Here is an 18,615-nt window from a genome sequence, read left to right as displayed (position 1 = left end):
TGCTATACTGCAGAAGGAAAACATACAGTCAGCCCAACACAGAAATAAGAAATAACAAGTACTTATAGGAGAATTTTGAGATAACCTCAGAATTTTAAAGAAAATTACTTGGAGAGAAAAGCTGTAGGTTTTGTTTTTTATACTTTTTTAATATTTTTCTTAACTGAAAATGGCGGTAAATAAAATACTATCATTGTACATTGCCTTTTATTACTGGCTTTGTGTATTCATGATTCCTTAGTTCATAAAGGATGTTGCTTTGAAAAAATTTTTTTTAATTTCATTTAGATGTATTACATCTGAATTTTGGCCTGGAACAGGTTGCTATCAAAAGTTAGCATTACTCTCAGGATACAATGTTATTTGTTACCAAAACAGTATTATCTTGCATTTACATGGTACATCACATTTTTTTAAGACTACTTTAAAGGACACTAACATTTAGATCAGACAAACCCTTGGAGACAAACAGTACAAGTGGTACTGGCTTCATTTTATGGATAAAAGAAACTGAGTCTCAGAGGTCATAGCAGTAGTGAAGGAGCTGACACTAGAACCCAGACTTAACTGTTGGTTCCTTGTTTTTCTCTCTACTCCAGTACCTTCAGATAATAATCAGTAGTACATTCATTGGAACCAGAATGTAAGAAAAGGGACAAAGTATTGCAGTAGGGTGTTAAAATATGTTTATTAATAGATTTTTAAAGAGCAGCCACTTTATGTTCTTTTATAAGTGATAAGTTGAATAAATTACAGGTCCTGCAGTTGTCAGTCATCACCTTGCTCGCGTCCTGCTGTTGTGGAAGTGTGTCTTTCCAGTGTCTCCTAAAGATCTAGAAACAGAAAAGAGCCGAGGAGATTCATTTACATGGCAGGTAACCTTAGAAGGACGAGCTGGTGCACTCTGTGGTAGGTTGAGTTTAGTGTTTTTGCTCCCTTTCTTTGGCTTTTCTCCACTCTTTAACTTTACACATACTTGTTTTACTTAATTTTAGAGAGAAATAACATTTTCCTGGTGGTTATTTTTTTTGGGGGGGGGGTATAATTGAATATGATTGATTACTAGTATATCCAGTTGGTGATTATAACAGAAGTAGATGTAATAAACCAAATTTAAGAGTTCTGATTCTTAGGATAACACATGTTTTATTAGATGCACTCCAGTTGAGAAATGTCAAGATTGCTTTTCCTTAAGTAGGTATTCATTCCTCTTTTCAGCAACACTAGGGTTGGATTTAATCAGTGCTAATTAAGCATGTTTCCATTTAGTTTTTTTATATATGAAGTTGTACCCTTTATAATATATAGGCCATTAAAATAGTATTCACTATGAAAACAAACTAAGGAAGGGTGGGATCCCTGAAAAGACATTAAAGCACTGACTTTGGTTTTGTTTGTTTATTCATGGTGCTTTTTTACTCTTAAGAATGGAAAACAATTTTGAAATTAATCTTGAAAGTCAGCCTAACTTTAAAATATTTATTTTATTCTATATAAGAAATTAACTCCTTACAAAAACATGTGTTTCAGGTAACATTTTCAAAAACCTAACATGCTGACTCAAAAGTAGCATGGACCTACAGAATTAGTATAGAACTGGCAAACTTTAGGGTCTAAGCTAATTTATTCTTCTACTTCTGAGATCTGAGTAGAACCGAGGAAAGAAACATTTTGATAACTTGGTTGGAGGCCTCTGGTATTAATTGGAGGAAGTTTGGTTAGAAATAGAAGACACTAGCTTTCTTTTTATACTAGAGTTTCAAGAATTTTTGTTTGTTTTTAACACATTTTTTAATTCCTCTAATAAAAATGCAAACGCTGTAGCATAATTGAATGCTTTTTTCATAGTTCATTACATTCTGCCAAGTCAAAGTGTGTTCTGTCTTTCAGCTATCAAGAGCTTTGTTTCCCACTGTGGTGATCTCCTTACAGAGGAAGTAATTCAGCGTCTTCTTCCACCACTTCCTTGTGCTGTGGATTTGCTAACTCAGTAAGTATCTGCTGTTTAGATATGATTTTTTAAAAAATTTAATAGCACTCAGTTACCCTCTGATTATGTAATACCTTTAAGTGCAATAATGCCAGTTTCTATGATCAGCGAATGATTTTCCTTTTGCAGAGGAAGGCAAATATTTAGTTATGTGATTGTTTCTTATTAGGGTAGAGTCTTGAAAGAAAATATATATTAAAAGGGAAGGAAAATTTCTTGGTGGATTTGTATTTCTATACAGTTAGATTTAACCAAAAAATTAATATGAAGCCTGTTAACCTTTTCAGGTATGCGTTTTATTGGTTAGTGCTTTTCTTGTGTTCATAAGAACCAGATGCTTGTTAACAGTTTCAGTGTTTCGTTGTTTATATTTTTCATGTCTGACTTATAAGAAAACATAGAGAAAATCTAGTTTATGTCACAAGCATCTGTAATTTACAGATTAATAAAATGTGTAGTTTGGAGAAAGTCTTTCAAATGTACTTAATGATACAACATTTTATGTATACAGAAAAATATATTTAAGATGTGGTTTATAAAGCACTAGAGGCCTGATGCACGAAATTTGTGCAAGAGTAGGCCTTCCTTCCCCCAGCTGCTGGCACCGGCTTCCCTCTGGCACCCAGGACTCGGGCTTCCCTTGCAGCCCTGGCTTTGTCCAGAAGGTCATCCGGAAGGACATCCAGTCTAATTAGCATATTACATTTTCATTATTATAGACTAGAGGCCCGGTGCACAAAATTCATGCATGGTGTGTGTGGGGGGGGTGTCCCTTAGCCCGGCCTCACCTTCTCCAATCCAGGACCCATCAGGGGATGTCCAACTGCCAGTTTAGGCCCGATACCTGTGGGCCTAAACCGGCAGTTGGACATCCCTCTCGCAATCCAGAACCACTGGCTCCTAACCACTCGCCTGCCTTCCTGATCGCCCCGAACCACTCTGCCTGCCAGCCTGATCGCCCCTAACTGCCTCTGCCTGCCTGCCTGATCGCCCCTAACCACTCTGCCTGCCAGCCTGATCGCCCCTAACTGCCTCTGCCTGCCTGCCTGATCACCCCTAACCACCTCTGCCTGCCTGCCTGATCACCCTAACTGCTCTCCCCTGCTGGCCTGATCCTCCTAACTGCTTCTGCCTCTGCCTCGTCCCCGCCACCGTGGCTTTGTCCAGAAGGACATCTGGGAAGGTCATCCGGAAGATGTCTGGTCTAATTAGCATATTACCCTTTTATTAGTATAGATAATAAAATGAACTCTAGATGTGAGTTCAACACATCTAGAGCGGGGTAGCAAATGTGTGCTGTAAGGGCCAGATGGTCTCTGTTATACCTAATCAGCTCTGTTGTTTCAGCTCAAAAGCAGACATAGATAATCTGTAAATTAATCAATGTGGCTGTGTTCCAGTAAAACTTTACAGAAACAGGTAGTGGGTCAGATTCAGCTATCCCTGAACTCTGGAACATTAACAATACTGTTGAAGTTATCTGTGTGCTCCACTCTACTACCATTCTTTCTGCCTTCCTTTAGAGATACTCACTATCGTGAATTTTATAGATGTCATTCCCTGCACTTTTAAAAAGTGTATCACGTGTATTTTTCCCTAAATCGCACATGGTTTAGTTTTGCTTGGTTTTGATTCAGCACGTGGCATACTTTTTCTGAGACTTAATTTTTTAAAATATATTTTTATTGATTTCAGAGAGGGGGAGAGAGAGAGATAGAAACATCAATGATGAGAGAGAATCATTGATCGGCTGCCTCCTGCATGCCCCACACTGGGGATTGAGCCCATAATCTGGGCATGTGTCCTGACCAGGAATCGAATCATGACCTCCTGGTTCATAGGTTGACACTCAACCACTGAGCCATGCTGGCAGGGCCTGAGATTTAATTTTTTTTTTTTTACTCAACATTATGTTTCTAAATTTCATTTATGTGCAAGTTTCTTCCTTCATTTTGATTGCTGTATAATATTTAATTATGTGAATATACAGCATTTTATTTATCTTCTGCCAATGAAATAGCCAAAATATTTTCCAAAATTCTTGTATATTTCTATAGATAGTATATGTGAGTACCCTTTGATTCACTTCTTTACCAACACTTATCAGACATCAGTTTTAGCCCATTCAGTAGGTATAAATTGGTATCTCATTATGACTTTTATATATCTGACTAGAAGCCCAATGCACGAAGATTCGTGCTAGAATGGGCTTTCCTTTCCGTGGCTGACGGCACCGCCTTTCCACTCCAGCCCAGCCCCTTTCCGCTCAGGCCCCGGAGCCGCCTCTTTCCACTCCGGCACCTCCTTCTCACACTGCTAGAGGCCCTGAGAGACCGAGGGGGGGGCAGAACGCCTGCGTCCCGCCCCCGTCACTCGGAGGCTGAGTATGCAAATTAACTGCCATCTTTGTTGGGTTAATTTGCATATCACTCCTGATTGGCTGTTGGCGTAGTGGAGGTATGGTCAATTTACATGTTTGTCTATTATTAGGTAAGATTCCTGATGGCTGTGTCTTTTTATATACTTACTGATCCTCAATGTTCTCCCTTCTATGAAATCCCTATTTATGCATACCTCTACCTATTTTTAGATAAAATGGTTTTTTGATTACTTTTTGTCTTTTTTATTTTGAGAGTACATTTATTAAAGCTGTAGACGGGGAAACAAGGAAGGACTTAGGATAAAAGAAGGAACAGGAGAGAGCTTAGGTGGGGCTACTTTGGTTCACTGGGAAATCAGAGAAAAGGGGGCCTTGGAGACAGGTTCAGGGGGTTAGCTAAAAACGAGCTGCCGCTGCTCATTGCTCCCCTGGTTGCAAGTCTGGTGGGGACCCTTAGAGTTTAGGAGATGCAGGCCTGAGGGGGGAGAAAGGTGTGGGCATGCTCCTAGGAGGGAGAACACACCTACTTTTTTAAAAAATCTTCCTATTTCATAGTTATAAAGACATGTTTTTATATTTCTCTCTAAAATGTTTAAGGTTTTATCTTTCACATTTAAGTCTTTAATTCATCTGGAATTTATCATTGTGTTCAGAGTGATATGTATTAATATGGATAACTAGAATAGCAAGCAGTAGTTTTCTAGAACATCCAAATAAATGAACATTGCCAGAATTTCTTAGAGTGCCTAGAAACCTCATTCCATAACCGTTTAGTTGACTTATTCTGGCATAACAATAAAAGTGATCCCATTGAATTTCTGTATTGCTAAAAGAGATGAAAACCAGTTGATAAAATGGTACTTTGCAAAGAGTAGCAATCCTTTAATAAGTTTCACTTGTTAGACGAGTGAACCTTATAGTAAACTGTCTTAATAGCAATAATGAGAAAAAAAACAAGATAAAGAAGAATAGATGAAAGTTAAAGAAGAGTGTGAAGAAAGAAGGTGATAAGAAATTTTGTGAATATAACTATTGGAGAAACACTGGCTCAGCTTGTGCTTTATTAAAATAGAATTTTGTTTAAGATATTGCATATTTTTATGATTCGATTTGGTGATGATATTCTACATCAAGTTTCTAATAAACACTTGGATTTTTTTCTAGGTATTTTTTTCTCCTCTTTGCTTCTTCAGCTGGTTCCTTTTCTATCATAATAGATTTTACTGTTTACAAATGCCACGTTATAAATTTTGGAATTTAGTTAATGGTTTTATTTTCTCAACAAAATACATTCTTAGAACTCTAAGCTGAATATATATAGTTTTGTTTTATAAAGTATGATAGAAAAGATGGCAGAATGATTTCCATGTGTGACATTTGTAATCACACCTTAGTAAAATAAATAAATAAAAGTAACAGTAATGTTCACTAATACTATGTATAACTGTTTTATGTTTATATGCCAACCTGTTCAATATTTGTACATTGTTATATAAGTTACACAAGTAAGATATACTTTCTCTTTTATTTTAAGGCTTTCTTCAATAATAAAAACATATGGAAGTCCTTTGAAAACACCATCAGTAGTTTATAGACAAAGGCTTTATGAATTACTGATTCTATTACCTCCTGAAACCTATGAAGGTATGTGCTTTAGACCAAAGTGTTTTCTTGTTTGTAGCTAGTACAGTGCCTGGAAATAATAACTGAGTGAATTAATTACATGGCAGCTGGTTGGTGCCCTGTTTCTAGGAGGTGTAGTCAGTTCAGTCTTAATCCATGTGTTTATTACCATTCTATAAAAAATAAAGTATATATTTTTAAAAACCTGCTTTTTCTTGTCTTACTCCTCTCTCCTGGGAAAAAAATGTCTGTAGTTCCTCTGGGAGAGAATGAGTAACAAAGATTGGTCTCAATTCTATCCAGGGTTTGGTTCAGAATATATAATGCACATTGGTTAGAAATTTGGCCATTCCTAGTTTCCCTCTAGAGTGATTATCATATGCTAGCTAGGGAGTTGGGGTGTCATAAAACTATTATGTCTGGTTTTATATCTGTTTGAAATTTTCCATGATAAAAACATATCTAATACTTATAAATATTTTTGAGGCTATCTTTTTTTAAAATATATTTTTATTGATTTCAGAGAGATGAAGGGAGAGGGAGAGAGATAGAAACATCAATGATGAGAGAATTATCAATCGGCTGCCTTCTGCATGCCATCTACTGGGTATTGAGCTGAAACCCAGGCATGTGCCCTGACTGGGAATTGAACCGTCACCTCCTGGTTCATGGGTCCATGCTCAACCACTGAGCCACACCGCCAGGGTGAGGCCATCATTTTTTTAAAACAAATATAATTTATCAGCTTTTGTATTCTGTTTTTGTACTTTATGTCATTTTATTTAAAATGATGGTAGTATCATAAAGTTTACACACATACATTGAGATGTGTGTCTTTTCAGTATCCAGTCAGCCTTGCAACCAGTAGCACATAGTTGAGCCATTCATTTGTAGGGTATTTTTCTAGGATCAGATATATAATCTTTGGCTGTGATGATTAAAGTTAGCCAATGTGTACCATTAAAGTGCCACCTGGGCTTTATTTAACCCCATACTCTAACCAGTTAACTGTTATTACTAAATTACTAATTGTTCCTTCTCCTCTGACTCAACAGGACACCTCTGTGCTATCCTCAAAGAGCTGGCTGCTGACTTGACTGGCCCTGACATACAGGTGGCAGCATCCACATTTTTACTTCCACCTCTCTGTCATCAGGATGATCTTTTGTTATTAAGTCCTTTGCTACAAGAGACTGACCATAGATTTATTGAGGAACAGGTATGGTCATTTTTCAGTAACCCTTGGGTTCATTCCTGTGTGAACAGTGGTTTTAAAACCTTATATGATTTATTTTTTCTTTTAGCTCCTGCTTAGTAATGGTATTGCTTGTGGAAGCCTTGAGTATGACCCGTATTCTATTTATGAGAAAGATGTAGGGGGAGATTCAGTGCCTAAGCCCCTACCTCCAACACTATCAGTGATTAGCTCTGCAGTCAAGCTCTTTGGAGTTGTATGTGCTCATGTGGGAGAAGCTCAAAGGTAAACCATCCTTAGTAATTCACTTACCCTGAAATAAATAGTTTACTTATTCTGAAATGTAATATTTCCAGACTGGCAATTGGTTCAATGAATGCATAATGTAGAATTGGGTGGGTAAGAAGAATGTTGTCGGAAGTTCTCATTAATATAAAAAATTTACCGATGAAAGTGAGATGCTGTCTCTTTTTTTTTTTTTAATTCTCAGCCGAAAATATTTTTTCCATTGATTTTTGTTGTTGTTGTTGTTGTTATTGTTCTTGTTTTTGAGAAAGTGCAAGGGAGGGAGGAGCGGGAGAGAGAGAAACATCAACATGGGAGAGACACATCGGTTGGTTGCCTCCCATGGGCCGGGGATTGAACTTGCAACTGAGATATGTGCCCTTAACTGGGAATTACACCCTTGGGTCTGTGGGCCAACACTCTAACCACTGAGCACAATCAGCCAGGATGAGTTGCTGTCTCTTGTTACTTATTTACCTGGCTAATATTTAATAAGTAAGTTAATGATAAAACTAAATGATTGAATTAAACTAACAGTTGATAGTACTATTGTGCATACAATACTTAAACCACAGTTAGCTTATTATCTACCTGAAAATAGAACTCAGTGACACAAGAACATTGATTTCTCTTCCTGGAAGCAGCCTGAGGTGACCTTTGAAAATGGCTTACTATTCACTTGACCCAGAAAACTCCACAAAATCATGCATATCAAGAGGTTAAAATCTTCATGTCCACTTTAAGAACACCCGTGAGGGTATGCATGTCTGAAAAACCACCAAGTGTCTGAAGGATGTCACTTTAGAGAAGCAATGTAGGCCATTCTGTCATTGCAATGGTGGAGCTGAAAAGGGTGCCCAGGACAAACAGAGGGTCAGCAGCCCAAAAAGAGTGCTTGCTGAGTTTTTGCTGCACGCGCTTAAAAATGAAGAGAGTAGTGATGAACTTCAGTGTTCAGATGTAGATTCTCTGCTCATTGAGCACATCCAGGTGAACAAGCTCCCAAGATTCAGCACAGAACTTACAGAGCTCATGGGGGGTTTAACCCACACACGAACTCTCCCTGCCACACTGAGAAGATCCTTCATGAAAAAAGCAGGTTGTTCCTAAACCAGAAAAGGAGTTTGCACAGAATTAAAAGATATCCCAGGAGAAACTGAACAAAAACAGGACCCAAGAGTAAATTCAGCATAAAATAAATGCTAATGAAAGTTTTTAAAAAAAAAAAGAACAATGATTTATGAGCTATTGTCACAAGGAAAAACATTGGTTTTTCTGCTTAGATTAGGTCTCCTAGGCTTGCTTTCTTGGAGGCTTCATGGAGTCATTATGGGTCCAGTGATTAGTCTTCAGTTTGATGGATTTCAGTTCATTCAAAGTGGATTTTGGTTTTGAAAACTCAAAGTTGGATAATGATTTCTCATTGAGAATAAAAGCTTCTTAATTGAGGAAATACTATTCTTGGAGATTAAAAAACATTATTCATATCCATGATCCAGAAAATTCAGTTTTTGTCTGAGATACTAAAGGAAAGTGAATCTTTCCTGTAGGCTATACTGGTCTACAGTGTACAAATTTTAACTATCATCATTCATATTCTCTCTTTATATTTTTACACTGAGTGGCCAGATTATTATGATCTCTGAACACATAATAATCTGGCCAGTCAGTGTGTGTGTGTGTGTGTGTGTGTGTGTGTGTGTGTATTGGACTATATTGATGGGATTAAATATAATGGATTAGATATATTGGACTACTGTATTTTCCGGCGTATAAGACGACTTTTTAACCCAGGAAAATCTTATACACCCAGTCGTCTTATACGCCGGAAAGTACAGTGTGTGTGTGTGTGTGTGTGTGTGTGTGTGTGTGTGTGTATTAGAGGCCCGGTGCATGAATTCGTGCATGGGTGGGGTCCAGCCAGCCTGGCCAGGGGGAGGGGACATGGGCGGTTGGCCGGCCTGCCTGCTAGTCAAACTCCTGGTCGAGGGGACAATTTGCATATTAGCGTTTTATTATATAGGATATACACTGAGTGGCCAGATTATTATGCATTCAGAGATCATAATAATCTGGCCACTCAGTATATAATATAATTTTATCCAGTTATGTCTTCCAGTTAGGTAGGAAATTTGCTTTGGTCTATTGCTGAAGATGCACAAATATATTTGAGTCTTGTCAACAACACATTTCTGAAACAGGTCTTTCAGTGGATAGAAAAGTGAATAAAATTTGTTTATTTTTAACAGCTTCATGTCATTTTATTTAAAAGGCTGGTAGCATTAAGGTACACACACACACACACACAAACTTTGAGGTGTCTTTTCAGAGCTTTAATTTCAAAATGTATTTTTCCCAAATTTATTTGTAGCATATAGCTCCCTGTTTATACTGTGTCTATAAAGATATGGTTATAAGATATTTAAGACAACATCTTACTAATTATAAATTAATGCTGTGGTACTAAAAGATGAGAGGAAAATCATAGTGGTCTGGGATATTCAAAGATGACTTGGTGGAAAAGATGAGATTAACTAGTCTGTAACTACTATTCTGTATTTTATACAGAATACAGTTAATTTAAAATATTTCACTTGAATTAATACAGCTAACTACAGTGGATGAAACGGGTGGCCTTGTGGACAAATTACTTAAATTAAGCATGTTCTTAAATGGCTCTACTCTTTTTAGTAAATCTAAGGTAAAAAGTAAAAAAGAAAAGAATATAGTTCATACAAACTTTCTCTTTTTTTAAACGATTTTATCATCACTTATCCTCCCTTTCTTCTGAAATTAAAATAGCTAATATTAATTTTAACTTTGTGTTCTTATAGTATATGGGAAGTCACAAATATTGATTTATAATAGCATCTATTTTGCTTAATTATAAAAGTAATACATGCTCATAGAAGAAGATTTAGAAAATATAGAAAAATAAAATGTAAATTTAAAAGTTCAACTCATAACCCTGGTCAGGTGGCTTAGTTTGTTGGAATGTCATCCTGTGCACCAAAGAGGTTGCAGGTTCGATTCCCTATCTGGGCACATAACTAGGTTGTGGGTTGGTCTGGGCATGTATGGGAGGCAACAAATTGATGGGTCTCTCACAGTAGTGTTTCTCTCTCTCTCACACTCTCTCTCTTTCCCTCTTCCTCCCTCCCTTCCACTTTCTGTAAAATCAATGGAAAAGTATTCTCGGGTGAGGATTAACAAAAAAAATTGTAGAATGTCAACATATTTTATACAGAAAAGAAATATATTGATCTTGTGCAAATGTTGTGGTTACTTTTAATGTATTTTTTGCACCTAATTGCAAAGAATGAATTAATTCATTAACTTGATGATTGTTCCACTTCCGACTGCACATTGCAGTCATTTGGACAACTTTCTAAAGTGTAGATTCTGATTTAATAGTATGGTGTACATACTATGTTAAGCATTGAAACTTTTAAATAAAAACACCGTAGGTGATTCAGACGAGCTACCAAGGTTAAGAACCACTGCTATAAGTGCTTGTAAAATGCTGTAGATTGCGAGTTGATGGAGAGAGAGGAAAAGCATAGTTATAGTAATCAGTATTAAAATTTTTCACCATTATACACCCTCCCTGAAAGAATAAAGTAAATCAGTATTTTCAAATGTTGTGTCTTCTATTTACTCAGTTAACTATGTATTTTTGTTTCAATTATACTCAAAACTTTGTTTCAGTATCTAATTTCATTACAATAATTACATGTTTTAATTTATACCACTTAGAAATACCAATTCAGTGTTACTGAATGCTGTTATCTCCATCTTAGTTCCTCAAAAAATTAAAAGTAGAACTACTTTATGACCCAGCAATTCCACTTCTGGTTATTTATCTGAAGAAATCCAAAACACTAATTTGGGAAGGTATATGCACCCCTGTGTTCATCATATAGTATTCCATATGATGTGGAATCTATATAACAAGCAGAACAGAAACAGATTCATAGATACAGAGAACATTTTGACCGTTGCTAGATGGGAGGGGGGTTGGGGATGGGTGGAATGGTTGGAAAAGGCAAAAGGAGAATAAAAAAGTACAAATTGGCAGTTACAGAATAGTCATAGGGATGTCAAGTACAATATAGCATAGAGAATATAGTCAGTGTAGTCAATAACTATGTATGGTATCAGATGGGTACAAGACTTACCATTTCATAAGTTATATAATGTTTAACCACTATACTGGATACCTCTGAAATGAATGCAATATTGAATGTCAGCTGTAATTGAAAAAAAAAATTATAAAAGAAAAAAAGTCGTCTCCATCTTCCTGAAAATTCAGAATTTTTTGTTGTTGATGATGTTATTTTTTTGTTTTGTTTTGTTTTTGAAATCTCTGTTAGGATTTGGGATTAAAAGATGGGGGAAAACTTGGGGGCTGTCAGTCCTGGATATAGTCAGGAGAAAATGGGAAAAGCATGAGTTAATGTTGTGTTGTATATAATATGATCCCAAGTACATTTTTAAAGTATAGTTGAGAGGCATTAAATATAGATGACATAAGTTGGTGCCACCTTTAAAATGAAGCAATGTGTTTGAATCCAATTAAGTTCTGTTATTAAAAACAAAAATTGATGCAAGTAATTTCTGAGCTAGCCTTTGTTTAGAAAATAATTGCTGAAATAGCTGGATTTGCCCAGGTAAATAATCTTCATTAAGTGATACATCCATTTGTTGTTGTTATTGTTGTTTTCCACAAAATAATGCTTCTCCCCCACTGTCAGAATGACACCTAATTAAAATACTTTTGCATTGGTTATGATATATTTTCTTTTCCAAAAATGGTTTGGTGTGTTCATCATTTTAGTAGTACCAACAAAATAATGCAACAAAACAAATAGCAGTAGATATTTAGTACTGCCCATTGACTTACTTTACCTTGGTTAACAATGCTGTCTTTTCTATTTGCTTTTAAATATTTTGTTTCTGATTTTAGGCTTCTTACATTGGAACAGCTTTTGGACAGTGTAAAGCACACAAAAGGAGCTCGTCAACAAGTAGTTCAGTTACATGTTGTTTCCTCAGTTTCCAGTTTCTTAAAGGTAATTATATTTTTTAAAAATTCATGTTTGCTTTATTTTTTTTTTAAGGTATGATCAACTAAGCAGGTTGGAGGAAGGTATTATTAAAGGGCTATCATTGATTCCCCCAATTTTTCTTAACCTCCTGATGAAAATGTTTTGTGATTTATAATTTCCCTTTTACTTTTTCTCCACATAAAACTTGTTAGTCAGATAACCTTGTACTAGAGCCATGCCTTACTCTACTGAGCCTAATAGCCTAGAGCAGTGATGGCGAACCTATGACACGCGTGTCAGCACTGACACGCGTAGCCATTTCTGATGACACGTGGCCGCTGAGGGGGCCGCATGCCGAGGATGAAACATTTGCTGCTCCTGAGGATGAAACATTTGCGAAATAATGTTTTTTCCTCAAAGTGACACACTACCCGAGTTATGCTCAGTTTTTTGGCGAAGTTTGACGCCCATCACTGGCCTAGACCATGGATTGGCATGCTATGGCATATGTTCCAAATCTGGTTCATTGTTAACATTTACAACTTACTGTTTCTAAATAAAATATAATAGGTTTCATTAGTTATATATTTTATGGAAAATCTCTTTTAATAGTCTTCTGAACATATGTATATACTACAGTGATAATTGATTACCACATTGTTTGTCTGGAGGTTTAAAATTCTAAAGTACTTTGTCACAAAAATCAAATTATGTTTGTATGTTCAGTGGAGTTTTTATGTTCTGATTTTTAAAAATATATATTTTATTGATTTTTTTACAGAGAGGAAGAGAGAGGGATAGAGAGTTAGAAACATCGATGAGAGAGAAACATCGATCAGCTGCCTCTTGCACACCCCCTACTGGGGATGTGCCTGCAACCAAGGTAAATGCCCTTGACCAGAATCGAACCTGGGACCCTTGAGTCCGCAGGCCGACGCTCTATCCACTGAGCCAAACCGGTTTTGGCCTGATTTTTTTTTTTTAAGTAGTAATCCAAGTATGAACACATTTGGTTAACCAGAACATATGTTCCAAATTAGGTAAAATTCGCTGCAATTGTAAGTTTGGGTTGTTCTTTGCATATTTCAGTATGTGGCTGGCTCCAAGGGAAGTTTGGGTCCAGAAGAAATGAGAAGACCTGCCCTAGCATTAGTGACAGGAGCCTTAGAAAGTCCCAACCCCCTCTTGAGATGTGCAGCTGCAGAGGCCTGGGCTAGGTTAGCCCAAGTGGTTGACGATGGACCTTTTACTGCTTCATTAGCTCAAGTTAGCTTTGACAAGTAAGTGAATTTCTTATTTAATATTCCTTGGCTAGGTGCCAAAACTGGGTATAGAAGGTTGTTAATACTGCCCTGCCTATTTAAAGAATGTTAAGGTAAATGAGATAATAAATAAGAAAATGATAAAAAATAAAATAACTACAAATAAAAGTTTATGGTTAGGTTGGTAATATATGTAGATACATAAAGATACATTAGTAGTGGTGGTAGAAGTGCAGGCAGCACTTTGACCTTCTAGTCTGCTGAATATGTGTCTGATTTGGTTAAGAGTCTGGAGTCAGATTACTAATTTGGTTCAAATCCCAACTCTTCCACTTAATAGTTGGCTACTTTGTAAGAGTTACTTTGGCTATCCTATTTGGTTTCCTCATATGTAAAAAGGAATTGAGAATAGTATGGATCTCAAAGTTGGGAGGATTAAAGGACTAAATGTAAAGCACTTAAATTAGTGTACAATACATAGAAAATTTCTCATATATTAATTTATCCTATTATATTTAATTTTAAAATCAAAGTTCTTGAACTCTCTCTGTGAAATAAACGTATCTCAGCAATGTTTTTGAAATGTAATTTAATAAACAATGTCCTCCATATAAATTTAGTGTGTGTATATCTCTGGAAGACATTGAAATTGCTTTTACTTAAATAATCTATAATAACGTGAAGATATTTTTATTTAAAATGTTTTTCTTCACAAGATACCTGTCTGGTTATTTCAGAAATTTTTTATCATTTAACAGTAAAAACATTTCTGAATTTTGGAACTATTCATACAGAAAGTTTTGTGTAGGTGACAGTATCATGCAGTAGTTTTGCTTTAGTGATTACCATATATTTTTATTTCCATAATTACAGACTGAAGTCAGCAAGGGACGTGGTTACCAGAACAGGGCATTCATTGGCTTTGGGATCCCTCCATAGGTACTTAGGAGGAATAAGTTCTCAACATTTGAATTCTTGTGTAGGAATCCTATATACTTTGTCTCAGGACAGTACTTCTCCTGATGTGCAGGTAAGAACTCCATGTGATAGCCTCCTTAAAACTCATGATTTGCAAATTAGGTTTTTATTGATCATTAGTAATCCTATATAATAAAAGGCTAATATGTAAATCAGCCAAACGGCAGAACAACCGGTTGTTATGATGCGCACTGACCACCAGGGGGCAGATGCTCAACACAGAAGCTGCCCCCTGGTGGTCAGTGTGCTCCCACAGGGGGAGTACTGCTCAGCCAGAAGCCGGGCTCATGGCTGGCGAGTGCAGCGGTGGTGGCAGGAGCCTCTCCCACCTCCGCTGCAGCACTAAGGATGTCCGACTGACAGCTTAGACCCACTCCCCTGTGGGCGTGGGCCTAAGCCGTCAGTCGGACATCCCCCGAAGGCTCCCAGACTATGAGAGGGCACCGGCTGGGCTAAGGGACGCCCCCCCCCCCCCCAGTGCATGAATTTCGTGCACCTGAGGGACCCCGCCCTCGAGTGCACGAATTTTGTGCACTGGGCCTCTAGTTTGTAAATAATTCCCCTCTCATAGTAAATATTTTTTAAAATGTATTTTTATTGATTTCAGAGAGGAAGGGAGAAGGAGAGAGAGAGAGAGAATCATTAATGATGTTTGTGCACGCCCCATACTGGGGATTGACCCCACAACCTGGGCATGTGCTCTTGACCAGAATCAAACCCGGGACCCTTCAGTCCACAGACTGATGCTCTATCCACTGAACCAGACGGGCTAGGGCCCTCTCGTAGTAAATATTAAAGCCATTTTAACCATGATGGATTTTTAAAATTTAAATCTCTTTCACACTCAGTGTTTAAAATCAAGTTCAGTATCTTTTTCTGAGAATGAATCTGTCATCTTAATAACATCTATTATTTTGGAGAGCTTAATAGGTAACAGACATTGTATTATATTCTTCTAAACATATTAATATATTTTATCTTCATAGTAACCTAGGGTGTATATTCTCATTATACAGAAAGAAAATTGAGGCTTACAGAAACTAAGTAACTCAGGTTAAGAACACAAGTCATGCCCTGACCGGTTTGGCTCAGTGGCTAGAGCTCGGCCTGTGGACTGAGGGGTCCCAGGTTTGATTCCAGTCAAGGGCATGTACCTTAGTTGCGGGCACATCCCCAGTAGGGGGTGTGCAGGAGGCAGCTGATCAATGTTTCTCTCTCATCAATGTTTCTAGCTCTCTATCCCTCTCCCTTCCTCTCTGTAAAAAATCAATTAAATATATATTAAAAAAAAAAAAGAACGCAAGTCATGGACTCCAAATCCATATTCTTAACCACTTTACCATATTGTTATACATAACTTACCCAATTCTGTTGAAATCATCATTTTCCTGATATTTTAATCAAATCTTGAATGATTGTTACTCTTCCTGCTCTTTTGCTTCCTTATCTTGGTTTCCTGTGTCTTTTTTATTATTATTATTGATTTGAGAGAGAGAGAGGGAGGAAGAGAAAGAGAAACATTGACTTGTTGTTCCATCTATTGATGCATCATTGGTTGCCTCCTGTATGCGCCCTGACCAGGAATCAAATTTGCAACCCTGGCACATCTGGATGACGCTCCAACCAACTGAGCAATCCAGCCAAGGCTCCTGTATGACTTTATTTACTACTAGAGGCCTAGTGCATGAACTTCATGCACGGGCGGGGGCGGGGGGGGAGGGATGTCCCTTAGCCCAGCCTGCACCCTCTCCAATCCGGGACCCCTCGTGGGATTTCCGACTGCCAGTTTAGTCCCAATCCCAGGGATCAGGCCTAAATCGGCCATTGGACATCCCTCTCGCAATCCTGGACTGCTGGCTCCTAATCGCTCACCTGCCTACCTGCCTGGTCACCCCTTACTGACCCCCATACTGGCCTGGTCGCCCCCAGCTGCCCCCCTCTGTTGGCCTGGTCACCCCTAACTGGCCCCCCTGCTGACCTGGTTGCCCCCAACTGCCACCCCCCCGCTAGCCTAGTCACCCCTCACTGCCCCCCCTGCCAGCCTGGTTGCCCCCAACTGCACACACACACACACACACACACACACACACACACACCCGCCGGCCCATTTGCCCCTAACTGCCTCCCCTGCCAACCTGGTTGCCTCTTACTGCCTCCCCTGCTGGCCTGGTAGCCCCCAACTGTCCCCCTCTGCCAGCCTGGTCATCCCTAACTGCCCCCCCCTGCTGGCCTGGTTGCCCCCAACTGCCCCCCTGCTGCCGGCCTGGTCGCCCCACGCAGCCTGCTGTTCAGTCGTTTGGTCATCCCTCACTAACCCCCCTGCCGGCCTGGTCACCCCACGCAGCCTGCTTGTTCAGTCGCTTGGTGTCTCTCACTAACCCCCCCTGCTGGCCTGGTTGTAGGCAGCCATCTTGTGAGGGTGTTAGGGTTAATTTGCATATTACCTCTTTATTATATAGGACTAGAGGCCCAGTGCATGGATTCGTGCACTGGTGGGGTCCCTCAGCTTGGCCTGCAGGGATCAGGCCACATCTGGCTCTCTTACATCCCCTGATGGGTCCAGATTGCAAGAGGGCGCAGACCAGGCCAAGGGACCCCACTGGTGCACGAATCCATGCACCAGGCCTCTAGTATGCATATAAGATCTTTGCTTGATCTCTTCCCACCCTCCACCCTCCCCCCATCCCTCTGAGATTCATCAGTCTGTTCTATGCCTGTGGTTTCTGCTCCTGCATTGAGCATCTGCCCCCTGGTGGTCAGTGTGTGTCATGGCTAGTGGTCTGCCGGTCCTTAGGCTTTTATATATAGAGATAGTAGCCTTTTACCTGGTCATTTTACTTTTAGGTTCTTTTCAACTCTCCCTAGATATGAAGCCAAATTTGTTTTCCTGAAAGTCTTTCATCTTGCCACTTCCCTACTGAAAAGCTCCAAAACTGTTTATTGCTTCTTAGCCCTACCAGACCGCTGTACTGATTTTTCGGTAATTTCTGAATCTGCCACTATACCACTGTACCTAATTTTCGGTACTTTGCCTAGTATGTGAAAAAAATGCGTTACAAACTAAAAATAACCAACCAATCGTGGTCAAACCTCATGGTTAGCCATTGCAAATATCTGTCCCCATGTGTTTGAATTGACTTTGTGTGGTTTAAGGGGACAGTTAGGTTCAGAGCCTCAGGTCTGGTAGGGTTAGATCAACTTCTCACTCAAGTTTCATTAGCTGACCCAGGAATCTTCTCTCTTATTACCCAAGTATTGGTATTCTCCTATAGATGATCTACCTGCTTTTATCCCACACATGTCATTCTCATATCTGCACTTCTGTTTTTCCTGTTGCTCTTCTCCTTATTCCTATCTGACAATCCAAAAATTTTAGTATTTTAAGATCCAGTCTAACTACCTTCTTGTCAAACTTCATATCCTTCAGCCACAATAAGCTTTCATTCTTGGAATTACTATATTAATAGTCTTGCCACATCATCTAGTACTTGATTAAGTTGAGGTGTTCCATTCTTCACCCTTCTTTTAGTACAGTACTTTTTGCTTCTATTTATTATATTTCTCTTATTCAAGAAGCCTGTTCTGAACGTACATACTTTTATATTGAATACTTTTTGTTAAGTGCTTCTTTCCATGGCTTCCAGTATCATCAAATCTGATTCTTCTTGATTGCTGCTCTCTCTCACTTAACAGAATTTCATTTTTATAGCATTTAAAGTACTATACGCTTTTTTATGCATCTATTGATGAAAGCAGTAAAACTTTCTAAGCTGGTTTCCTGAAGGAAGAAATTTTTATATACTTCTTATTTTGGAAAATTAAAACATACTTAAAAGTTGAGAGTATTCTATAAG

At 38.3% G+C, this 18,615-nt stretch overlaps 1 protein-coding gene across 1 annotated transcript in view; it reads left to right on the top strand.

Moving 5' to 3' along the window:
- The window catches only part of HEATR5A (HEAT repeat containing 5A), a 106,495-nt gene that overhangs the window by 45,316 nt on the left and 42,564 nt on the right, over positions 1-18,615 (top strand). Inside the window, exons 12-19 of the mRNA XM_054716519.1 lie at positions 757-909; positions 1,891-1,990; positions 5,905-6,014; positions 7,049-7,212; positions 7,298-7,473; positions 12,440-12,545; positions 13,611-13,801; positions 14,657-14,813. Coding sequence (XP_054572494.1) covers positions 757-909; positions 1,891-1,990; positions 5,905-6,014; positions 7,049-7,212; positions 7,298-7,473; positions 12,440-12,545; positions 13,611-13,801; positions 14,657-14,813 — 1,157 coding nt within the window. The remainder of the gene's footprint in view (positions 1-756; positions 910-1,890; positions 1,991-5,904; positions 6,015-7,048; positions 7,213-7,297; positions 7,474-12,439; positions 12,546-13,610; positions 13,802-14,656; positions 14,814-18,615) is intronic.

Source organism: Eptesicus fuscus, chromosome 5 (genome assembly GCF_027574615.1).
Source record: "Eptesicus fuscus isolate TK198812 chromosome 5, DD_ASM_mEF_20220401, whole genome shotgun sequence".
Taxonomy (NCBI): Eukaryota; Metazoa; Chordata; class Mammalia; order Chiroptera; family Vespertilionidae; genus Eptesicus; species Eptesicus fuscus.
Note: the sequence above shows the minus strand (reverse complement) of the source record. Positions and strands in the feature narration are given on the sequence as shown.